We start from the raw sequence: 22980 nt of genomic DNA on the forward strand, positions 1-22980 counted from the left end.
TGGCCTGGAGCATGTAGTTCATTTAGCAGTTCAAATCCTCTTCCTTTTTCACCCTGCTTCCCCAGTGACCATTGTTCTGGGCTTCATTATAAAACAAATACTTCTTTCCACTATATTGACCCCAAATATTTCGTCAATTCACTTGTGTTACTGAAAGCCAAGTGTTGATTCAGGCTGGGACAAACAAAGGCTACTTTGTGAGGCTGTGCTGCAGACAGACCAGCCAGATTACCTTGTGCAGGACTGGTTGTTTTTTCATTTTCAAAAAGGCAGTGTCTTTTTAAGCGTAGTGTCTTAGTGGCACATGATTACGCCACACTAACAAATAGTCTGTTGTCATTTTAATCTATATTTACTTCTAGTATTGTCTGTTTTTTCACTGTATTTATATAGTTGTAGTGTTATATAGCTATAATTTAATATTTTGTTTATTTTACTTCATAGATTTTTCCATTCTGTGAACCTGGACTTCACTGTTCTCATTGTCACATTATACTCAACAAGCATTTATTGGTTCATTCAGAAACTCTTTAGCTAGTAACTACTTAACTATTCCAATATGAGTTACATCCAGTTTTTATCATCATAAATAATGTAATAAATGTATTTGGACACATACCTCTCCTGATCTTTTGGATTATTTTCCTAGGATAAATTCCCAAAAGTAAGATCATTAGGGGGAGAATTTAAATAGCTCTTAAAGCTAACAGCCAATGATGTGCGAGTGTGTCAGTGAATCTGTTTCCTCATGATCCTAGTCATTGTTAGGCAGGGATCTAGACCCGACATGGCGGCGCCACCCGGCGTAGCAGGTCCTTTGTTCGAGATTTCCCTTCCTCTTTGAACACACCCGCAGACTTGCATACGTCAGAGGTTCCGGCTGGGCAACCACACTCCCCCATGACCTGCAGCTCACCTGCATTCCACAAGTTTGTAAACAGCAGTTTCAGTTAACAGTTTCCAAATACCCCTTCCTCATGACCCTTACTCAACTCCTGCCCTAGTAGTTTCAAGACCCACCAGGCCCTGTTTGTACAAACAGCTTCCCTACCTCTCGGGCTATAAAAAAGCCCCTACCCTCCTCCCTCAGCGCGACTTCCTCAGCCCGCACCTTTGGACCGAGGAACCTCGCCCGCGAGTCCTAATAAAGGCCATTCTCACTGCCATTTGCCTTGTGTCTTTGTTCCCGGTTTGGCTCCAGCCTCAGTTTACCTTTACAGTCATGAGTTATAATTCACCTTTTTTGGTAAATACAGGACTCCTCCATGAACTGGCTTTTGCCTGTCTCTCCCTTCTAATTTCCCAACAATCCTCAACTTTCTCTTCTATTCTGTCACCTTCCCTCTACCCCCTCAAAATATGTAGGTTTTTTTGGTTGCTGTTGTTGTTGTTTGGTTGGTTGGTTTTGTGCTGTTTTTTAGAGACAGGGACTCACTCTGTAGCCCAGGCTGGAGTGCAGTGGTGTGATCACACCTTACTGTAACCTTGAACACTTGGGCTCAGGCGATCCTCCCGCCTCAGCCTCCTGAAAAAATAGGTAGTTTTTTACACACAGAATGCCTTGTTTTGAACACGAACTTCCTGTTACCATAGGTGCTCTACTGGAGCAAGACACTGGATACCAAAAGCTATCAACCATCATCCCTTTGCTCAGTGTTATGGACTGAATTATATCTTCCCCCACCCCCACATTCATCTGTTAAAGCCCTAACCTCCCATGTGATGGTATTTGGAGATGGGGCCTTGTGGAGGTAATTAGGTTTAGAGGAAGTCCTGAGGGCAGGGCCCTTATGATGGGATTATAAGAAACACCAGAAGACATGCATGCTGGCTCACGTGCACGCCCTCCCTCTCTGCTATGTGAGTGCACTGCATAACAATGGCTGTACACAAGCCTGGAAGTGAGTTCTCACCAGACATCAAACCTGCCAGTACCTTGATCTTGGACTTTCCACCATGCAGAACTGTGGGAAATAATGTCTTTTGTTCAGGCCACCCCATCTGTGGGATTTTGTTATAGCAGCCTAAGCTGACTTACACACTCAGGATCCATCAGTCTTAATATTTGCGATGTTATTAGATAATTAGTTATCTAAATAGATCATTTAGAATTTGTTTCCACATTTCTTACTTGCTTTTCATGACAGTCTTGTAAATATCCTCATTTTATAGAACAATAATGGTCAATAGAGACATCTGGAGAACTCTAAGTTGTTCAAGATGGTTCAAGGGCGAGGGTGCCATGTGAGGTAAGTCACTGGACAGAAGAGAGGACTGCAGAGGCTGGCACGTGTAGGGCCTTTTGTGGCAGTTTCAGGAGTTGGACTTTTGACCCACAGAGGCTGGTGTTTGAAAGGTTTCAGGAAAGGAGTAACATAGATTAAGATGTTAGAGAGAGCTCAGACAGCAGTGTGGGATGGGCAAGGCAGAAAGCCAGGGTCCCCACTAGGAGATCTGCAAAAGTGAGCAGTGATGAAGGCCTGAAAGAATACAAAGTACTAGGAATGAAGGAGGACAAAGTTAAGGAAGATCTTAGAGTTGATCCTCATTTGGTAGAGGAAGAAATTGAAGAGTGAAGAGAAAAAAAGAAATGTGCCCAGGGCACTCCAGCTAGTTCAAGAATTCAAAAAACATGTATCGAGTCTACCATGAGCCATGTGGATTCCCTGGTGTGCAAGGGACATGTTCTCATTTCATAGTTTATTGAGGGAAATGGTCTTCTGTAGCACTGGGCTTTGAATGAATCAGCTTCCTCTGGAAAGAGTTGGGTTAGGCTAATGCAACCAAACTCATGCTACTTCTCTCTCTCTTATTTTTTCCAGGTCTGAGCTTCAAACCATGTCCAGGTCTCCTTTTCTAGGGATTTTAAATTTTTCAGGCAGCCCAGTCTATCTCAGTCCCCAACTGCCTTCACATTCCCCCACCTGGTGCTACTTGATCTGTCTTTGCAAGTACAGCCCTACTTCCAGCTCCTAAAATCAATCCTCATGTGAGATAAGAGATTTAAGTAGCTCTAATTACACCTCTCTGGGTCATTTTTACTGTTTTTCAGATTCTGATGTAGTGTTCCATTCTAATAACTCACATTTTACTGTGGTTCCGGTGTTGGTCACAAGTTCATGCTGCTGTCCAAGTTTTGGACTGGGTCTCTGCCTTGTTCTTGTCAATTCCCGTCCTCCTGTCCCAACCCACGTATCCTAAATGGTGTCCTGATCTTGCACTTTTAAGGGTTCTGAACCTGCTGAGGACCTTTGTGCTTGATGTTATCTGTCCATTAGGATTCCCCAGCACTTGGTCTTGGAGCCCCCTGAACCCATTGAAAAGTGCTAGCAGGATGGGAACCTGTTTTCAGACCACTTGAATCCCAACTCAACTACAGCCTCCTTGCAGCACTTAGAGTGGGAGGGAAGTTTCAAAACCCTGTTTGGTCATTTTGAGTAGGTATATTTCAGGTCCCACCCACCCATGTTCTGCTCTTTCCTGCTGCAGTTAATTGTTTCAGTCTGGAACCTGAAAAAAAAAAAAAGTATTTAGCAAGTGTTAAATAAAAATATATTTATTAAAAATAATGTGATTTGCCACATTTACATGCTAAAGAAGAAAATTAAATGGTCATCTTGGTTATTGCAGAAAAAGCATTAGGTGACATTCATTATGTATCTCCTTTGCAGCTAGAAATGGAAAGAAACTCCTTTAATTTGATAAAACATATCAACATAAAATTCTCAGCAAATCTTGTACTACATGATAAAACATTAAAAGATTTTCCTTTGGTGCATATGTTAATTAGCTTGATTTAGCCATTCCACAATGTATATATATACATTTTGTTTGTTTGTTTTTGAGACAGGGTCTCGCTCTGTCATCCAGGCTGGAGTGCCGTGGTGCAATCACAGCTCACTGCAACTTCAACATCCCAGGCTCAAGCAATCCTCTCACCTCAGCCTCCTGAGTAGCTTGGACTACAGGCATGCACCAAATGTGCCCAGCTTTACATATTTCAAAACAACATATTTTAGATGATAAATATATACAGTTTTTTAATTTGCCATTTAAAATATATAAATAATTACTTTTTTAAAAAAAGATTTCACTTTGAGATTAGGAGCAAGTCTGTACTTCTAGTCAATGTTGTACTGGAGGGCCTATCCAGTGAAATAAGGAAGACACATAAATATAAGGCACAAGAGTTGTAATGAAAAAACTGTCATTTTTCTTAGATGCTATTATAAATGCATTAAAAAATCCAAAAAACTACAGCTAAACTATTACTGATAACAAAAATACCAGTGTACAAAAAATGTTGTATTTCTCTATTCCAGTAAAAACACAGTTAAAAGTAGAATTTAAAAAGAGATACCAATCGTAATATAATTTAAAAAGCATTAATTACTTAGGAATAAATCTATGAAAAGATGCAGAAGTCCTCAAAAGGTGAAAAATTAAAACTTACTGAGAGATATTTTTAAATAGCCAAATAAAGGAGTTATACCATGTTCATGGATAGAAAAATGACTATTTTAAAAATGTTTGTTCCTCCCAAACTAATCAGTAGATTTGACGCAACCCCAATAAAAATTCCAATTGATTTTATTTTGTAGAATTTGAGAAGCTACTTTTTGAAGAAAAAGAAAAATGTAGGAGAATTTGTTTTATCAGATATCAAGATACATTACAGTATTTTAGCTATCAAGATGATGTGGTATTTATGCAAAGATTTTAAAAACAGGCTGCAAGTAGTTCCTCTAGAGTATAGAAAATGAAGGGAAAAAATATAATAAAATAAAAATTGACCAGTGAAGCAGAATAGAGAACTTAGATCTCACATACATGGGCTTGATCTATGACAGAAGTGGCTGTAGGTAAAGGATAACATTTGTAATAAATAATAATGGAACAACCGGAAATTGTTCATATTGGAAACGTTGAGATTTTATTCCTTCCTCATACTGTATGTAAAATCAGTTCCAAGTGGATTACAGACTGCTTTGGTTTGAATGTTAGTGTCCCCCCAAAATTCATATGTTGGAGCCTGATACCCAATCTGATGGTGTTGGAAATGGGGCCTTTGGGAGGTGATTGATGAGGGCTCTACCCTCATGAGTGGTATTAATGCCCTTATAAATGAGGTTTCAGCTCCCTTGCCCCTTCTGCCATGTGAATACATAGAAGGCACTGTCCATGAGGAACAGGCCCTCGCCATACACCAAACTTGGTGGCAACTTGATCTTGGAGTTCCCAACCTTCAGAACTGTGAGCAGTAAATTTCACTTGTTTATAAATTACCCAGTCTAAGATGTATTGTTGCAGTAGCTGAATGGATCAAGACAAAGATCTACTGTGAAAGGCTAAATACTAAGCTTTTGAAGGTAGTGTAAGAGAATATCTTAGTAATTTTGGAGTAGACATCTTATGTAGATAAAAAAAACACTAAACACAAAGGAAAAGTTATAAATTGGTTATAGTAAAATTTAAAATTTCCATTATTCAAAAGATGCCACAAAAAGAGTTAAAATACGAGCCACAGAGTGGGAGGACACATTTGTAACATATATAATTTTTTAACCCATTTCTCATTTGCCCCGAGAAATGAGCACTGACAGTAGGCTGCACTTTTTTTTTTTTTCTGAACAAGAAATAGATTAAAAGGGCTAGCATACAGAATATATGATAAATATTAAAAATACATAAGGCAGAAAACCCGATAGGAAAAAATAGGCAAAGACTTGAACATGTACCTCACAAGAAGAGATATTCAAATGGCCAAAGAACCTATGAAAAGTGCTCAACATCAGTGTTAATCACGAGAATGCAAATTAAAATTATAACAAAATACAACTACACATCTGTGATTGGTAAAAATTAAAAAGACTAACAATACTGCATGTGGCTAGGATGTGGAGATTTAGTAACTCATAATCCTGATGATAAGAATGTGAATCAGTAAACTTGCTGTGGAAAACGGTGTCGCGTTGTGTAGTGAAGTTGAACGTTCCATGTTTTTTAGAGATATGCATATGTACATTCACTAAGATAAGTGTAAAAGGATGTCTAAAGCAACATTTGTTTTTTGTAATTACCGAAAACCAGAAACAAACAAAATGCCCATGATATGGTATATTCATACCGTAGATGACAGAAGGAAAATAAGCAATTCAGTTTGAATGCAACAATGTGATGAATCTGAAATGTTGAGGAAAAAAATTAAGTTTCAAAAGAATAATACAATACAGTTCCATTTTTAAACAGTTTAGAACCAAGTAAAACAAATACATACAGTTTAGGGATGCATCCTCAGGCAATAAACCTACAATGAAAAGTGAGGAAATTGTTACTATAAAGGGCAAGTGGTTACTTCTGGAGGGTGGAAGGAGGGGGTTGTTATTATAGCAAGGAATAGAAAGAGGACCTCTGTAGTGCTCTTAATGTTCTGTTTCTTGGCCTGGGGGATGATTGCTTGGGTCTTCACTTAACAACCATATGTTAAACTGTACATATAAATTGTATGCACTTGTCTAAGTAATATATCTTAAATTAAAAAATACTTTAAAAACTACCAAAACCCCAGATATTTCTGAAACCCCAGGTATTTCTGATATAATGGACAGATCTAACTAGCTGAACAAACTGTGCACATTTATTTTCAGGATAAGCTTTGATTCTTGCTATCCACATTTCAATAATTCTGGACTTCATCAAGACCAAAGCTTCATAAGTAAGTTTTCTAGCTCTTCAGCCAGATATCAATCAAGTGTTACAATGGACAAGTTGAAGAATAGAGTTCTTTAAGGTTGATATGACAAGTTAAATAACTGAACAATTAAAAATTGTTAATCCCTTAATTGAACTAGTATCCACGCTAGTTGGATAAAAGAAAAAAAAGACAGAGACCAGAGACTCTTCAGATTAATTTACATCTTTGGTCTACTCAGACTGTAATATGATGATGATGGCTTCATTATAATAAAAAAGGAATTAGATACACAAAATTACAGGGCTGTTAAAATAGGGAGGAAAAGATTATCTCAAAATAAGAACAAAGAAAAACAAGTGGCCTAGATTCCATCACAGCTGACCTGAAGGTCATGATTTACCTAAATTTGTTCTTCACAGTTACAAGTTCTATAAATGTATTTCACAAGCTTGGTATGTGTATTTGGCTATATTTTGGAGGGATGTGAGTAATAAATAATAGTAGTTAGAGATATTGTTAGGACCTTGCTGATTTGGTATTTTGAATTAAAGGAATAATGTTAAGTGTTTTTTAAAAATCTATTAGGAAAAATATTCATATAAGCCAATTATTAATCTATATAAGTTTTCAGAAAGGATGCTTAAACAAGGTTTTCAAACACTGTAAACATCTTTAGAGGTCGAGGGCAGTGGCTCTCACCTGTAATCCCAGCACTTTGGGAGGCTGAGGTGGGAGGATCATTTGAATCCAGGAATTTGAGACCAGCCTGGGCAACATAGTGAGACTTCATTTCTATAAAAATTTTAAAAAATTAGCTGGGCGTGCTGGCATGTGCCTGTGGTTCTAGCTACTTGGGAGGCTGAGGTGGGAGGATCACTTGAACCTGGGAGGTTGAGGCTGCAGTGAGCCGTGATCATGCCACTGCACTCCAACCTGGGCAATAGAGCAAGACCCTATCAAAAAGAAAAAAAAAGATCTTTAGAGAAAAGGTATATTCCAGGAACAAATTATAATAGTATCAATCCCTGATAAAACATTAAGCTATGATTTTTAACAGATAGTTTATAATCATTAGTAGTGACTTAAGAATCAGCATGGCTTTTCTAGGAAAAAAGTATTTGTTATTAATCTCATTTCCATTTTAAGGAAATTACTAGGTTCACAAATAAAGGGAATGTCGCAGACATATCGTAGCTCAATTTTCACAAAGCGTGGATACTAGTTCAATTAAGGGATTAACAATTTTTAATTGTTCAGTTGTTTAACTTGTCATATCAACCTTAAAGAACTCTATTCTTCAACTTGTCCATTGTAACACTTGATTGATATCTGGCTGAAAAGCTAGAAAACTTACTTATGAACTGTACAGATGACTCAGTACTGGAGGAAGAACTAAGACATTGCATTGGAGATTCAGACTTACAGGGATTTGAACATGTTCCAAAAGAGGGCAGAAAGGAAATGAAAACTAGGTTAAAAAAAAAAAAGTTCAGCAACACAAGGTCAGTATTGAGAGGCTGTGGCTTGACATTAGTTTGGTGGAGAAAGACCCAAAGTTTTAGCCAAGTGCAATTTAAATATGGACCAACAATGTGATTTGGCTATTTAAAAAGCTAATGTGATTTTAGGGTACATAAACACAGACATAGTATCCATATCAGGTGGGTGATGGTCTTGCAGTGTTCTACGCATTAGACATAGCACAAACAGTCTTCAATTTGGGGTATCTTGTTTTCAGCAGAAAATGATAAATCAAAGATTAACCAGAGGGCAAATAGAATTACAGATGATCAGGAAATCAAGTCATGTGAGGAATAGTGAGAAAACCTAGCAAGATTTAGTCCTAAAGGGAACATGAGAGCTACTGTTAAACATTTGAATGTCTTGCAGAAGGAGGAGGTTCTTTTCATTGATTGGTTGGTTAGTTGCTTTTTCAATGTGCTGCAAAGAGTGGAATTGAGAGGAAATCAATAGAATAGTAGATTCCAAACTAAAGAAGTTTTACACTCAGGGACAATGCAACCTGGAAGGGGCTTTCTTGTAAAGTACTAGGCAGAGTCCCAGAGAGCAGGAAGAGCACAGGCAAAGGGACTGATGTGAAAAACTAAGAAATTGCCTCATAAATGGTAACCAGCAAGGCTTTGGAGCCAGACAGACTGCAACCAACCCCATCTTTCTATACTAAACAGTTGTGTAACTGAGCAGGCTACTTAACCTCTTTGAGCTTCAGTTTCCGTACTTATAAAATAGGAATAATAATAATAATATACTCATCTCACAGGATGTTTTGGATGAGTAAATAAAGTAATGCTATTATTGGTAACCCTTGAGGAAATTCCTTCAGTGGGACCTTAGATTCCAAACCTGCAAGGCAGCAAGTAAAATCCTGAACCTTGGCTTTTTATGATCCGATAAAAAAAAGCTCCTCTGCCTAGAAATCACATTTGTCCATGTTGAACATCACTGTGAAACTGGGGAGTCCGTGGCACTTTTTGCTAACCAAAATAGGTCAAAGAACATTTGATTTCACGTCCGCACTAACTCCTCTTTTCCCTTTCTCTGTCATAGAGAAAGTAATAAAGTCCTAACCCAGCTTTGACCATTATGTCTCCCACCTCCTTATTGGAACATTCACCCAGCTGTAAATTCAGGGCAGAACCTTTCTGCATTCAAAACCAAGCAAGCTAGGCCAGCTTTAGGGTCCAGGACTGTCTTAACCATTGCAGAATCCCACCCAGCAAATGGCAAGAGCAGTGCAAGGATAGCTGGATTCTGCTTGGTATTGCACATCTCAAGGAGTTAGACCAGGGAAACGCGGTAGACGGAATTCCAGGCTCCTCCACCCCTGGTGAACATGCCATATAATTCGCTTCCCTCAAGTGTGAGCAGGGCTGTAAATGTGGTAGATTTCATTCCCACAATTAGGTAAAGGGGTGAAGGGATTTTGCAGATATAATTGATGTGCCAAATCAGTCGACATAGGGTTAATCGAAAGGAGATTATCCTGAGCAAATTAGATGAACTCTTACAAGAGAGTAGGCCCTTCCTGAAGGAAGAGATTTGAAGTACAAAACATTTTCCTATTGACTTTGAAGAAGTAAACTGCTTTGTTGTGAGGGGGCCTATGTAGAGAGCAATGTGACAAAGAACTCTTAGCCTTTAGGCCGGGCACGGTGGCTCACACCTGTAATCCCAGCACTTTGGGAGGCTGAGGCAGGTGGATCACTTGAGGTCAGGAGTTTGAGACCAGCCTGGCCAATGTGATGAAACCCCATTTCTACTAAAAATACAAAAATTAGCTGGGCACGGTGTGGGTGCCTGTAATTCCAGCTACTCAGGAGGCTGAGGCCGGAGAATCTCTTGAACCTGCGAGGCAGAGGTTGCAGTGAGCCAAGACTGTGCAACTGCACTACAGCCTGGGCAGCAGAGCAAGACTCCATCTCAAAAAAAAAAAAAAATACAAAAAACAAAAAAACTCTTAGCCTCTAGGAGTTGACAGTTGCTTCTGGCCAACAGCCAGCAAGAACAACAGCCTGCAAGAACAACAGCCTGCAAGAACAACAGCCTGCAAGAAGAGGGGGCCTCAGTCATACGGTCATAAGGAAATGAATTCTGCCAACCAGCAGTGAGCTTGGAGGAAGACCTTGAGCCTCAGAGGGGAATGCAGCGCAACTACCCCATTAAAATGGTGAGACCCTGACTAGAAAATTCAGTTAACTCATGCCCGGACTTCTGACCCATGGAAAGTGTGGGATAATAAATTTGTGTTGCTTGCAGTCACTAAGTTTGCGGTGATGTGTTATGTAGCAATAGAAAACAAATGGAGGAGCAAGAAACCTGTTTGGCCTGTCCCTGTCACCATCTTGTGATAGCCACATATTCTATGCCATTGCAATAAGAAATCAGTGTGCCCTTTTGGCCAGAAAGGAAAGGCAGTCTTTTTTTTTAAAAATTATTGTTATTATTATTATTATACTTTAAGTTCTAGGGTACATGTGCACAACGTGCAGGTTTGTTATATATGTACACATGTGCCATGTTGGTGTGCTGCACCCATTAACTTGTCATTTACATTAGGTATATCTCCTAATGCTATCCCTCCCCCTCCCCACTCCCCACAATAGGCTCTAGTGTGTGATGTTCCCCTTCCTGTGTCCAAGTGATCTCATTGTTCAATTCCCACCTATGAGTGAGAACACACGGTATTTGGTTTTCTGTTCTTGCGACAGTTTGCTGAGAATGATGGTTTCCAGCTGCATCCATGTCCCTACAAAGGACATGAACTCATCCTTTTTTATGGCTGCATAGTATTCCATGGTGTATATGTGCCACATTTTCTTAATTCTGGCAGCCCTGGGTGGAGTTTTGCCTCCCCAGGAGCCTGGCAAGTAGGAAGAAGTGGATAAGTGGGTTCTCTTCTCACTGTGACTGGGCAGGCTGGTGCCCAGGCCAGGGAGAAACAGATGCTTCTGGGGCAAGGCAACCTCCAAACTCCCTCTTCCCCTCCCCAGGTAAGACTCTGTGAGGCTGTGAAAAGCACCATTTTACAAATAATCAACAGGCTGTTTACAAAGACTTCTTAGCTGTTCCCTAAAGTGATTCTTCCAAGAAACACTTTGCTGCAATTAGGTATGTCACTTATAACAATAAGTTGTATATATTTTTAAAGTAGAATAACATTTTACTTCATTTATTTATTTTTATTTTTTTCTTTGAGACGGAGTCGTGCCTGTTGACCAGGCTAGAGTGTGATGGTGTGATCTCGGCTCACTGCAACATCTGCCTCTCGGGTTCAAGCTATTCTCCTGCCTCAGCCTCCCAAGTAGCTGAGATTACAGGTGCCCACCACCAGGCCCAGCTAATTTTTATATTTTTAGTAGAGATGGGGTTTCACCATGTTGGCCAGGCTGGTCTTAAACTCATGACCTTAAGTGATCCACCCACCTCTGCCTCCCTAAGTGTTGGGATTACAGGTGTGAGCCACCACGCCCGGCACATTTTCCTTAATTTAGATTGGCCTTTGCCATGATTAACCCAAACCAGTGAGGCTTCACAGTCAGTCGTGATGAGACCTGCAAGGGCATAGAGATGGTTTCATCATGTGTTTCAGTCATGGATCGGCCACTTTCTGTGTAGTCTTGATTATGTGTCACTCTTTCACACCTGTCAACTGGGGTGAGGCAGTTGTGACAGTCTGATGGGACTTTGTGAATGGGCAAGTCTAACGTGTACCTGAGACAGAGGCGCACTTGGGGCATGCACTGAGTGGGTGTCCGGCTCCCGGACCTCTGGGTGAGGCGGTGGCCGGAGGGCCCTCCCCTTAGAGCTTGCTGGAGGGGAGCTCAGTTCCTTAACTGCGACCACCACCCAGGGCCCGAAGCGGAGAGCCTGATGTGCTGTGTGATACCCTAGCCCAGCCTCAGAAGGTCTGGGATATGGCATCGGAGCTGAGACCCAAAGGACTGGAGCAGGAGTTAGCTCCAGGAAGAGAGGGAAAGGAGCACAGGGAGCCCAAGCTCACAGATTCGCGGTGCGAGAATGATGAGCTGAGGAATGAAATGAGTGCATGGCAGCAAAGAGCTGAGGAGCTGGGCAGATGCAAGTCTGGAGAGAGGCGGGAGCCAGGTCCTGGAAAATCTTGCCATGTGCTCAGGAATCTGATCAGAGGATAATGGGTGACTTGGAGCATTTTAAAAAGGAGATCAGTGTGACCAGATTGAACCCCGAGGACTGTGATTTTCAAACAGTTCCCCAGAGCGCAAAGTTTCCTCTGGAGTGGGAGAGAGGAGAGGAAGAGGGCTTCATGCTGGCACTTGCACTGCATCTCCAAAGCATTGCTGCTCTCACCTGGTTGACCCGGCGGTTCTGGGAAGGCTTAATTTAGTAAGACAGGTCTCTTTTAAAAGTAAAGCTTGATATAACCTAGATGACTGGTTGATAGGCGCAGCAAGCCACCATGGCACATATATACTTAAGTAACAAACCTGCATGTTCTGCGCATGTATCCCAGAACTTAAAGTAAAATTAAAAAATAAAAGAAATGATCTGACACAGCAATAAATAAATAAATAAATAAAGCTTCAAAGATCCTTTTAAGAAAAATTTATCTGGTTGCAGAGAGGAGACAGGATTGGAAATAGCAACACATGTGGTCCCAGAGGAAAGTGATGGGGCACAGTTCTTGAAAGTGGGACTGGGGAGAAGTCCGCAGATGGAGAGGTGTTTAGGAGGAGGGGAACTTTGAAGGACTCACTAATCAGGGAGAGGGGATTGAGGAGGCAGAGAAGAAGCGAAGATGTGTCCTTGGTTTTTTTTTTTCCGAGTGGCTGGTGGAAAAGTATTGCCATTCCAGCGGCATCAGGGCTGGAGCATGAGAGGTAAGATTGGTGCAGATGCTGAGTTAGATTTGGGTGTGTTAGTTTTTGGGTGTCAGTGGCACAACCAAGTAGGCAGAGTGTATGAGTCTGGAGCTAAGAAGGAAGGTCTGGACTGGGTGTGGCTTTAGGAGACCTCGGCGTATAGATGGTAATTGAATCCACGGTACACGTCTCTGTTACCCAGGAAGACTGTGCATGGTGAGAACAGAGACATGCGAAAAAGTCCTGGGAAGCATCCACATTTAAGAAACAGCCAGAAAAGAAGAGGCTGGCAAAGTCAAATAAGGTGAACAGTCCAGGGCGTGGAAAGGAAAAGCGAAAACGGTGATGTCACGAGAGCCAAGGAAAAGCGTAAAGAATAGAAGAGTATCAGTAAGAACCCAACACTGCAGAGAAGGTAAGTGCAATCCAGACTCTGAGAAGTGTTTATTTAAAGACAAGAAGGTTGTTGGAGACCCTGGCTGGGGCAGTTTCAGAGAAGTACTGGAGCAGAAGCCAGAGGAGAGGATTTGAGAAGTCAATGTGAGCCAATGTGAAGATAAAAGATCATTCTTTCAAGAACTGTGTCTATAAGGGGTGGGAGCGAGATGGGGAGTAGGAGCAGGACAAGTGGGGTTGTGTTTTTTGAGAGGTGAGAACTTGGGCATGTTTGAATTCTGATGGGAGGGAGTCAATATAGGTGGAGGGGCTCTGCATTTAAAACACAAATCATAGTATGATTTTTATTTATTCACTTCAGAACTTTCTTGAGCACTTACCCTTTGCAGGGCTTGGGCTCTGTTGGTTATGGGAGAGGGAAAAGGGAGGGAGAAAGGGTGCACATCAAGTTTAATGACTTTCCTACCTGCTCTGAGAAACATATTCAAAGTGGTGTTGACAAGCTGGATCTGGCAGATGAAATGCCACAGCCCCTTTCATCCTATGTTATGGGGCTCAGTCTTCTAGACATTGTTTTACTGATTAACTTCTTGAGCTTGTTGGTTGGCTGTACCAGAGTAATGAACAGGCTGTGCCTAGCCCTGCTGAGGGAGAAGCACATGAACTCTGAGTCTTTGGCAAGCTGGAGGCCAGAGGTCCTTCCAAAGGCCAGAACATTCCATGGTTCTGGAGGCCTGAGGCTAAATTCCATGTGAGCGGCCCTTGTGCTTTGTTTTTTTTCTAGGTTGACCTATCCTGGAGAAGACTTGGGACAAAGCACCACTTATTTTGCTTGTGGACATGACAACAGAAAAAAACATGTGTAAGAGGGGAACTAGGTGTTCTAAACTGTGGTCAAACTATCTGTAATAAAGCTTTGCTTGTTTTATTTAATTTCTAATCTGTTGCAGGCCAATGCTTACTCAAACAGAAAGTTTGAGTAATTAAACCAATGATTTATTGTTTAGGGACCAGCATTTGTTCCAGGACCACGCTGTGGGTAGCCCACATTCACTCCCCTTCCATTGACAATGCTCATTCTGGCTCTTTACCCATGTCTAGCACTTAGAATGGTCAAGTGTGTTTGCCTTCAGGCTCTCAGAAGCTCAGTTCAGATGCCACTCCTCCTATGGATTCTACTTCACTCCCTCTTCCTAGGAGGGATTGGGTGTCTGCCGTCTGACAGTGGATTTCCACGAGACAAGGGTTTGAGTGTTAGGAGTTTATTGGGAAAGAACCCCAGAGAATATTGGAAAAGGAGTGGGGAGATGAATGAGAAGGGGAAAAGTCAGTAAAGGGATCAACTGAGCAAGCCATCTGGTAGACAGCTGACACTTGGTTCTGCTGGCAGGATTCTGAGAAATAGGGTGGAGACACTCACCTCAGAGTTAGCTCCCCCAAGGCATGAGGAAGCTGGGTATTGATACACCATGGTCATTCATAGGCAGGCAGCTGCTTAGGAGGACATTAATTCCTCCTCACTACCAGCCTGCAGGGCAAAGTGGTCTCCAGTGGCCAGAGAAAGCCCCCAGGCAAGAAACTGCCTGTATCTTCAGTTGAAATTGTGGGGAGTCTTCAGCCTCTGCTACACTCTGCCTCCATCTGTAGTCCCATCAGACCCTATGGTTTCTTTCTGTTCCATGCCCATCATATTGCTTTGTAATTATCTATTTCCTTGTTTATTGTTTATCTCCTTTTCCTAGAGTCTAGGACCTAGACTGGGAGCTCTTTAAGGGCAGAGGCTATATCCTGTATCTCTGCATCTCATTGTGGAGTGTGGTATTTTTCATCCCAGAAGATGAAAGAATGCATGAATCTGGGACTTCCAACACCTCAGCATGGGCTAGGTTTTATCCTCATTTTAAAAGTTAACAAAATAAGACAGAGAGAGGCTATGACCTGCCCTTGGTTATGAAGCTAACTGGTAGCAGAATCAGATCTCCCAATTCCAAATCCTGGTTCTTCTCATTGATTACAGCTGCCTGCAATTTTCTCTTCCATTTCTTACTCCCATATCCTAGTTCAAGAGCATGCACAAGGACATGCACGTGTACACACACACACACACACACACACATATCTACACACACCACTGAGTGCTTCTCTGTAGATACTTGCTGCTTTGTGTTTTCTTTTGGGCTGGTGGCAAGGTGGAATGAAAAAGTGAGAGTGGTCTTCTAATAGATATTTACAAGTTGCAAACCCAGCTGGGGTCTATGGAGTTATCCATTCTGAGGTGATATAGAATGGCCCCAGATGGATTCACAAGATAAATGGAAGGGAAGGAGAGTGGCCTCAGCTCCGTCCTCTCAAGCCGACCATAAACTCTGTCACCTGGAGTCCTACGCCATCCTGTATCTCCTGAAGGTGTTGCTGATTTGGGGTGACTCTCAGCAGCCTCAGCTGTTTTTCCCCTTGACTGGTTTCCTAAAAGGACCAGGGAAGCTTGCTTCTGAGTGCAAGTCCTGTGCCTTGTCTTACCCTCTCCCCATTGTTCTCTGCTCCACAGCCAAATTGGGCTTCTGTTATTTATTATTTCCTTATCCATGCTTGGATCTCCCCCTGGGCCTTTGCACATGCTGTTCCCTCTGCCTGGAATTCAGCCCCTCTGCTTCCTCCTAGTTACCTTCCCCTCCTCGTTCATTAGCTCTGATGTCCTTTCTTGAGTGTGTCTCCCCTCTCTGCACCCCTACCTTCCTCCACCCCCTACACCTCATACCCTCTTACCTGGAGCCATCCCACCTCCTTTGTGGCATTCATTCCAGTTTGCAAGTGTACGCATTTGCTGAAGTCGTATCTTTTCAGGACAACGTCCCCTTTTAGAGTCTACGTTTTTGGGAAGAAAGAGCTGTGTCTGGTTTTGTCTAGTACTTCACTCTTGTACATAGTTGGTACTCAAATATTTTGAATGCATGAATGGATCAATGATCAAATGAAAAGCTAAGCCTCACAAGCTCCTCCCAAGATAACCCTTACTCATCTTTTTTTATAGATAATGAGATGGAAACTCAGAAGATTTGGGCTTGCCAAAAGCCCAAGAGCTCATGAGTTGGGACAGCTGCAGAATTCCACCCAGGGCTGCCTGACTTCAACCCCCAAACTTGGTGATATTGGGAGAGGAGGCTAGGTGGGGCCATTCAAGGAAACTTGAGTCCTATGATGTTTCTTTATTGATGCACACAAAATAATTTAGGTTTCTAAATCATTTTATGTGCATCGACATAAAAAGTAACACTAGACTACAGGAACTGAGATCATGACAAGGTGATTTCAGCCTTGGTATGCCAGTCCTCAAAGGGTCACAAGATGAAGGGAGATTCCCCATGTTTACAATGAAGAGACCTTAATAGTAGCACAATGCAGAGCAATCTCCAGACACACAAAAAAAGATCTCCTGGTCTTTTTGTCTCTCTCTTGAGGAAACTTAACTTCATTGCTCAAATAATTGATGGGATATAAATTAAGCAGGACTGAAAAACCCACCAATCTCATAGACAGTGACTTGGATAGGAGCCGAGAGATAGAGGTTCTGGTTGTAGTTGTATCAGACCTGCCTTATATCACCATCCCTGATGCTAGGTTCATCAACTGATGGATTCCCAGGTCCATCTGATTTGAGGTTAAAATTAATTCATTAGCCTTAGCTCTTCATTATCCCACTCAGGGTACTCCCCACTGCAACCTCTGACCCAGCTAGGCAGTCCTAAGTTTTACCTGCAATAAGGTCCTAAAGATGTGTCCTGAAAATTAAATGTTAGAAAGGGTGCTGTATAACTTAATTACTCTTTGCTTTGTAGACACACGCTTTGACCTTCCCCACTTTTTGTATCCCTGGAACTTCATCCTCCCATCCCCCATGACTGAATACACAGAGCCCTGGCTTAAGTTTGAAGAGCACCAACGTTTGGGCTTAGGAAGCTGCTGCTTGTGACCAGCTAGCATCTTACTATTCATGCCAGTATTTTCATTCCCTCCCTGACTCCATTTATTTTCATAAAGTAATAATTGTGGAGGATATAACAGAACTACATTTTTATTTTTATTTATTTATTTATTTTGAGACGGAGTTTTGCTCTTGTTGCCCAGGCTGGAGTGCAGTGGCGTGATCTCGGCTCACCACAACCTCTGTCTCCTGGGTTCAAGCCATTCTCCTGCCTCAGCCTCCTGGGTAGCTGAGATTACAGTCATGTGCCACCACGTCCAGCTAATTTTGTATTTTTAGTAGAGACAAGGTTTCTCCATGTTGGTCAGGCTGGTCTGGAAGACCCGATCTCAGGTGATCTGCCTGCATTGGCCTCCCAAAGTGCTGGGATTACAGGCGTAAGCCACCACGCCTGGCCAGACCTGTTTTTACATTTTAAACAAAAGTTGGTCTAACAGCAGAACCTTTTCTTCAAATGAAAGCCTATGCAGAACCTCGATATACAAGCCAATAAGAGAAGAATGGCTCAGGCCTGACATGGTGCCTCATGCCTGTAATCCCAGCACTTTGGGAGGCTGAGGTGGGAGAATTGGTTGAGCCCAGGAGTTTGAGACCAGCCTGGGCAACATGGCGAGACTTTGTATCTAGAAATTTAAAAAATTAGCTGGGTGTGGTGGTACGCACCCCACTACTCAGGAGGCTGAGGTGGGAGGATCACTTGAGCCTGAGAGGTTGAGGCTGCAGTGAGTTGTGATTGCACCACTGCACTCCAGACTCCAACCTGGGTGAAACAGCAAGACCCAGTAGAGGGAGAGGGAGAGAGAGAGAGCATGGCACATATTGAAAGGCTTCAGGGACCTAGAACCCTGTCTCTGCAAACCTGGCTCTGCGCGGCTGTGTGGAAGCCATCACTATCAAATAATACTTAATTTCACCTTCCGTAATGTTTGTATAACAAAGATGACAACTTTGTTGAAATGGAGCTGCCAGGTGGCAGGCATGGCCATGTCACACCCTGATATGTTTGGTTGCATCCCTGAAACCTCTGATATGTGAACATATCTACTTTGCACAAGAAAGGTCGTCATGAGGGTCATTTATAACTCATGAAGAAAGGGCCGGTCAGCAGACGGGAGAATAAACAAGGTCACCTGCAGTTGGTTTCTTGGGTGTGGTCGTTTTTCTTCATTCTTTATCACATCCTTTCTTCATTCCCTACATATGTGCTTCCATTTTAGTAACTGGGGCCCATGGCTGGCTCCCCCTCTCCCCACATCTCCCTGTTGATGGACTTCAATTCTAACATTTGGGACCCACTGAGCCTAATCCCTACTCCTCAGCCATCTTTTAGGGCTGCCGAGACCCCAGTTTCCCTCCAGGACGGGTGGCTGGGCCTTAACCTTGCCTGCTCGCCTCTTTGGAGCTGATGTCCTGCCACTTGAAATGATTCTAAAGTGCATATATCCATGATGGATTTATAGGTAATATTCAATAACATTAGACTTTTTTTTTAACTTCTAAAAAATCCCAACTTATGCTTTATTTTGCATCTCACTAGCATTAGTGAAAAATATATTTTAACCTATTGGGCTCATGGGGTCAGCTTTACTTGGGTGCAAATGGTATAATAATGTCACAGTGAAGTATAAGCTTATAAGCATTTAAATCTCTATTAGAGGCCTCATGAGTGATTTAATTTCATTTTATAACAAAAACAAATATTAAAAAACAATCCCACTCACTCAGGCTACACTAGTTCCTCAGCATTTCACTTCTAGATTGAGGTATCAGAGGAAACTCACTGGGAAGTCAAAAAAGGGAAGAAAATTGAAAACATATACACCTACTTAAGAAAAAGCCAGTTGGAACTGCTGTTACAATGGAAATACCAAATAGTCAAGTACTGTCAAAGATGACGATTTTTTTTCTTTCATTTTGAATTTTTGTAAATAAAGTGTTTTGTAAAAGGAAATCTTCATTTGATTGGACATAGGATCAGCTATAGCCTGCCCTCCAATCCCAGTGCTAGCCTCAATGCTGCTACTTCCCATGTGTAAGCTTTTGGGGAAAAGACTTCATGACTCTTGGGAGGATTTGGCCATGGCTCCAGTATAAAGGGTCACACAACCCTTTTAGGCTTAGAGGAAAGCTTGGGAGCTCCTGCTAGGAAAAATGCCCAGATCAACAAAATTTTGTATATAATTTTGGAGTGTTTATATATTCCCCAAATTCATGGACCCAGATTTTTAAAACCCTCCTGTAAAATCTTTCCAATGTTGACACAAAAAGATTATTAAGGCCCAATTCACAGTGACATTGGCCTGTGAAGGTGCACAAACTGGACAACCTACCCTAATATATCATAGAGTAGGAACAGGTGACAAGCAGACACTTGCACCCACACTGAGCACAGAACAAATGGCAGGTGTGGTTCACGGCCCTGGATGCTGAGCTGTTGGCAAACTTGAGAGGGACAGAGCAGCAAGTGTGGAGGCAGGACAGGGCTATGCAGATCTGATAAGAGGATTAGGTTACACTGCCCTTCCACCATTCCTAATGCTCTCAGACTGAGCAGCTGCACCAGCTCGCTCTTTCCCAGTTAGAAAAGTCTCTGTTGGAGCAGTAGCTGTGGGCCAGCACTCCCTGCTCCCGAGCACCTGCCGTTCCCGGAACTCCTGGTGTCAGGAATGCTGCCCCTCTAGTCCAGTACCTGCATGCTCTGCAAGACAGCTCTCTTTTCGCCTCACAGGAGCCACCAGCCTAATTCTGGGGGTGGGTTTAGCTGCTTCTCCAGTGCTCCCCTGGCACCCCACCCACCGGTCTTTTACTGCACCCACCACACTGTGCCACAAGGGTTTGTTCATGCAGCTTCACCAAGATAACAAAGACTTGCTCTGTGCACAGTGTCAGGCACACAATGACTACCTTTTAAATGTTCGTGAAATTATATGCTCACAACTGTGTGACATACGGTCAACCCACTGAAAGAATGTGACCCATATGATGCATGCAGGATGCAGACATTCTGGGGAGCCCCAACATTCGTGAAAGCATCTTTCCTAAGAATAAAGACTGGTCGTGAGGAACAGCCTGAAGTAGAGGGAGTAGCCTGAAGTAACAGGAGCCACCGGAAGTGGCAGAAGTGGCAGGAGTATCCTGAGGTTGTGAAAACAGCCTAAAGTTGCCAGAGTGTCCTGAAGTGGTGGTGGGAGTCCCCTGAAGTGGGGAGAGCAGCCTGAAGTGGCAGAAGCAGCCCACAGCAGAGGACAGACGGTGCCCCTACTGAGCATGGAGTCAGAAAACTAAGAGCAGCTTCATGCCAAAACCCCTGAATAATGGCGTCCTGAAGCAGGAAGGTAACCACACTCTCTAATCAGGGTGAGCAGTCAGAAAGTTTAAGGGGATCTTATTTTCAAAATGCATGCCACAGACCTCATGTTTGTTAGGCCTCTGTGCTTTTATTTTTTTTGAATTAAACCTTTTGGCCTTCGCCCTGAATAAGAGGGCCTTTGAGGAGCTGGGATGGCCGCAGGACAAAGCTTGTCCAGTAAACAGGGCAGTCTCAGATGATGGGAAAGGAATGTTCTATGCAGAAAACATCCGTCAAGCCATCAAGTCATGTCAGGACAGGTGATGGCACGGTGACCTACCAAGGACGAGACACAGATGGAAAACTGGGGTTTCTCATAGAGGGAACTTCAGAGGGACAATAGAGAGACACAGCACTGCCTCCACCTGCAAGCAATCACCTTTAGCTAGTCATCGTCCTTCTCAGCCTCAGTTTCCCCGTCTGTTAAAGGAAGGCATTAGAAGTTGCACATGTATTTTACCCACAGGCCAGTCTGTTGGGGTTAATCTTATGTAAGTCCAATAGGTTCAGCAGATAAAGAAGAAGGATCATAAGTGGGGCCCAGGGCCTTGCCCACGCACCCCCATCCCCTCTCTGGCCTCAACACCCCAAGGGCAGAAAACTGTCTCAGGAACCCAGAAAACCATTGCATAAACTGCTTGTTTCACCCCAGGGAGTCCCAAACTCCAATGACCCCAAAAGCTGGATGGTCACATAAAGCGTGATGTTGGCTCATTTTAGCCATGGAGGACTTGGGGACTTGAGAAGCTGTGCTTCTTCCCCAGGAGAGGTTGTTGCTGGACTCTGGCAGCTTTAGGAATATTAGCCCTAGGTTCCCAGACTAGATTTTTGCATGAAGACAGAAATCCAGATTTTTTCATTGAATTCACCTAATTTTTATAACATTAAGAGATGATTTTTTGGAGAAGTTTTAGGATTACAGAAAAATTGAGTGTAGAGTATACAGAATTTCCATGTTTGCCCTCTTCTTGGCCTCAGTTTCCCCTGTAATACCTTATATTAGGGTGGCAAGTTTGTTACAATTGATGAACCAATATTGATACATTACTACTGGCTAAAGCCCATAGTTCATACTTGGGTTCACTCTTCGTGAAGTATCTTCTGTAGATTGTGACAGGGTATACTGACACATACCCACCATTATAGGATCCTATGGAATAGTCTCACTGCCCTAACAAGCCTGTGCTCTGTGTGCCCGTTTCTCTCCACTCCTCGCACCAGCCCCTAGCAGCCCCTGATCTTTTTCACTGTCTCTATAGTTGTGCTTTATCCAGAATGTGATGTCATTGGAACCGTAAAGTATGTAGCATTTTCAGACTGGCATCTTTCACTGGGTGTATGCATTCCTTTCTGAAACCCTCCTAATTTTTTAACTATTGAGAACTAATGGAAATTGTCACAAAACACTCAAAAACAGAACTTCACCCCACCCCATTCTCTGATTTGGATGAGTAGGTACCTTTCTCTTTCTTTCTACAACTGATATTGGGAGCAGGGGTTGTTGGGGGGTGGTGAGGGAGAGAATCTCAGAAGTAGAGTCGGACACAAGGGGCAAGTGGCACCTGGTAGGGGATGGTCTTATTTTCCCCTTTGGACTGGCCCCTTGTGACAAGCCCCTTCCCCATCAGTCTGTCTGCCTTCTGGCCTCCCCTGGCTGCAGAACCTGCATCATCCAGTATCTTGCCCGCCCTTGCTTCTCCCTCTCCCCCTCATCCCCCTATGCTTGCTTCAGCGAGAAAAGCCACAGTAAAAAACCTGCAGAGCGGGCCTATGTCCCAGCTGTGCCCATGGCCAGGGCTTGCCCAGAAGCAGCGGGCACAGCCTAATAAGATTTAGCAGCCCTGGCTGTCAGCAGCAGAAGCCAATGATAACTGGATAATATTTCAAGTGTGGGGCTCACGGTTTATTTTTATACACATGCAATGCCCATTTAAGAAATGCCATCTTTGCATTTAAAGCCTGTGGAGGAAGCTTAAGAGCCTGGGGTCAGGATCAGACAGACCTGGGCTCAGATGGCACTGCTGCTGATGACGAGATGTATGATCCTGGCTAAGTTTGGACCCACTCTAGGCCCCTGTTTTCTCATCTACAAAAATGAGCATAATAATGCCTTCTCTGAGAGTTATGATGAGGAATTGCTGTGACAAGTGCCTTGCACACTGGAAACACGCATAGGTATGAATTCCCTTTCCTTTCTGGG

The 22980-nt window shown here is 42.8% G+C and overlaps 1 protein-coding gene across 5 annotated transcripts in view; it reads left to right on the top strand.

The window, feature by feature from the left end:
- LOC105467301 (zinc finger and AT-hook domain containing) overlaps positions 1-22980 on the top strand; it is a 344890-nt gene that overhangs the window by 68940 nt on the left and 252970 nt on the right. For 2 of the 5 annotated variants that reach the window (XM_011716759.3, XM_071067786.1), the window contains exons 2-3: positions 10211-10382; positions 13256-13468. In XM_011716759.3, the coding sequence (XP_011715061.2) occupies positions 13399-13468 (70 nt within the window). In that variant the 5' untranslated portion in view covers positions 10211-10382; positions 13256-13398. Of the gene's footprint in view, positions 1-433; positions 2250-10210; positions 10383-11205; positions 11324-13255; positions 13469-22980 lie in introns of those variants that run through there. The other 3 variants (XM_011716760.3, XM_071067787.1, XM_011716761.3) reach the window with 3 other exon arrangements.

This window comes from Macaca nemestrina, chromosome 8 (assembly GCF_043159975.1).
Source record: "Macaca nemestrina isolate mMacNem1 chromosome 8, mMacNem.hap1, whole genome shotgun sequence".
Taxonomy (NCBI): Eukaryota; Metazoa; Chordata; class Mammalia; order Primates; family Cercopithecidae; genus Macaca; species Macaca nemestrina.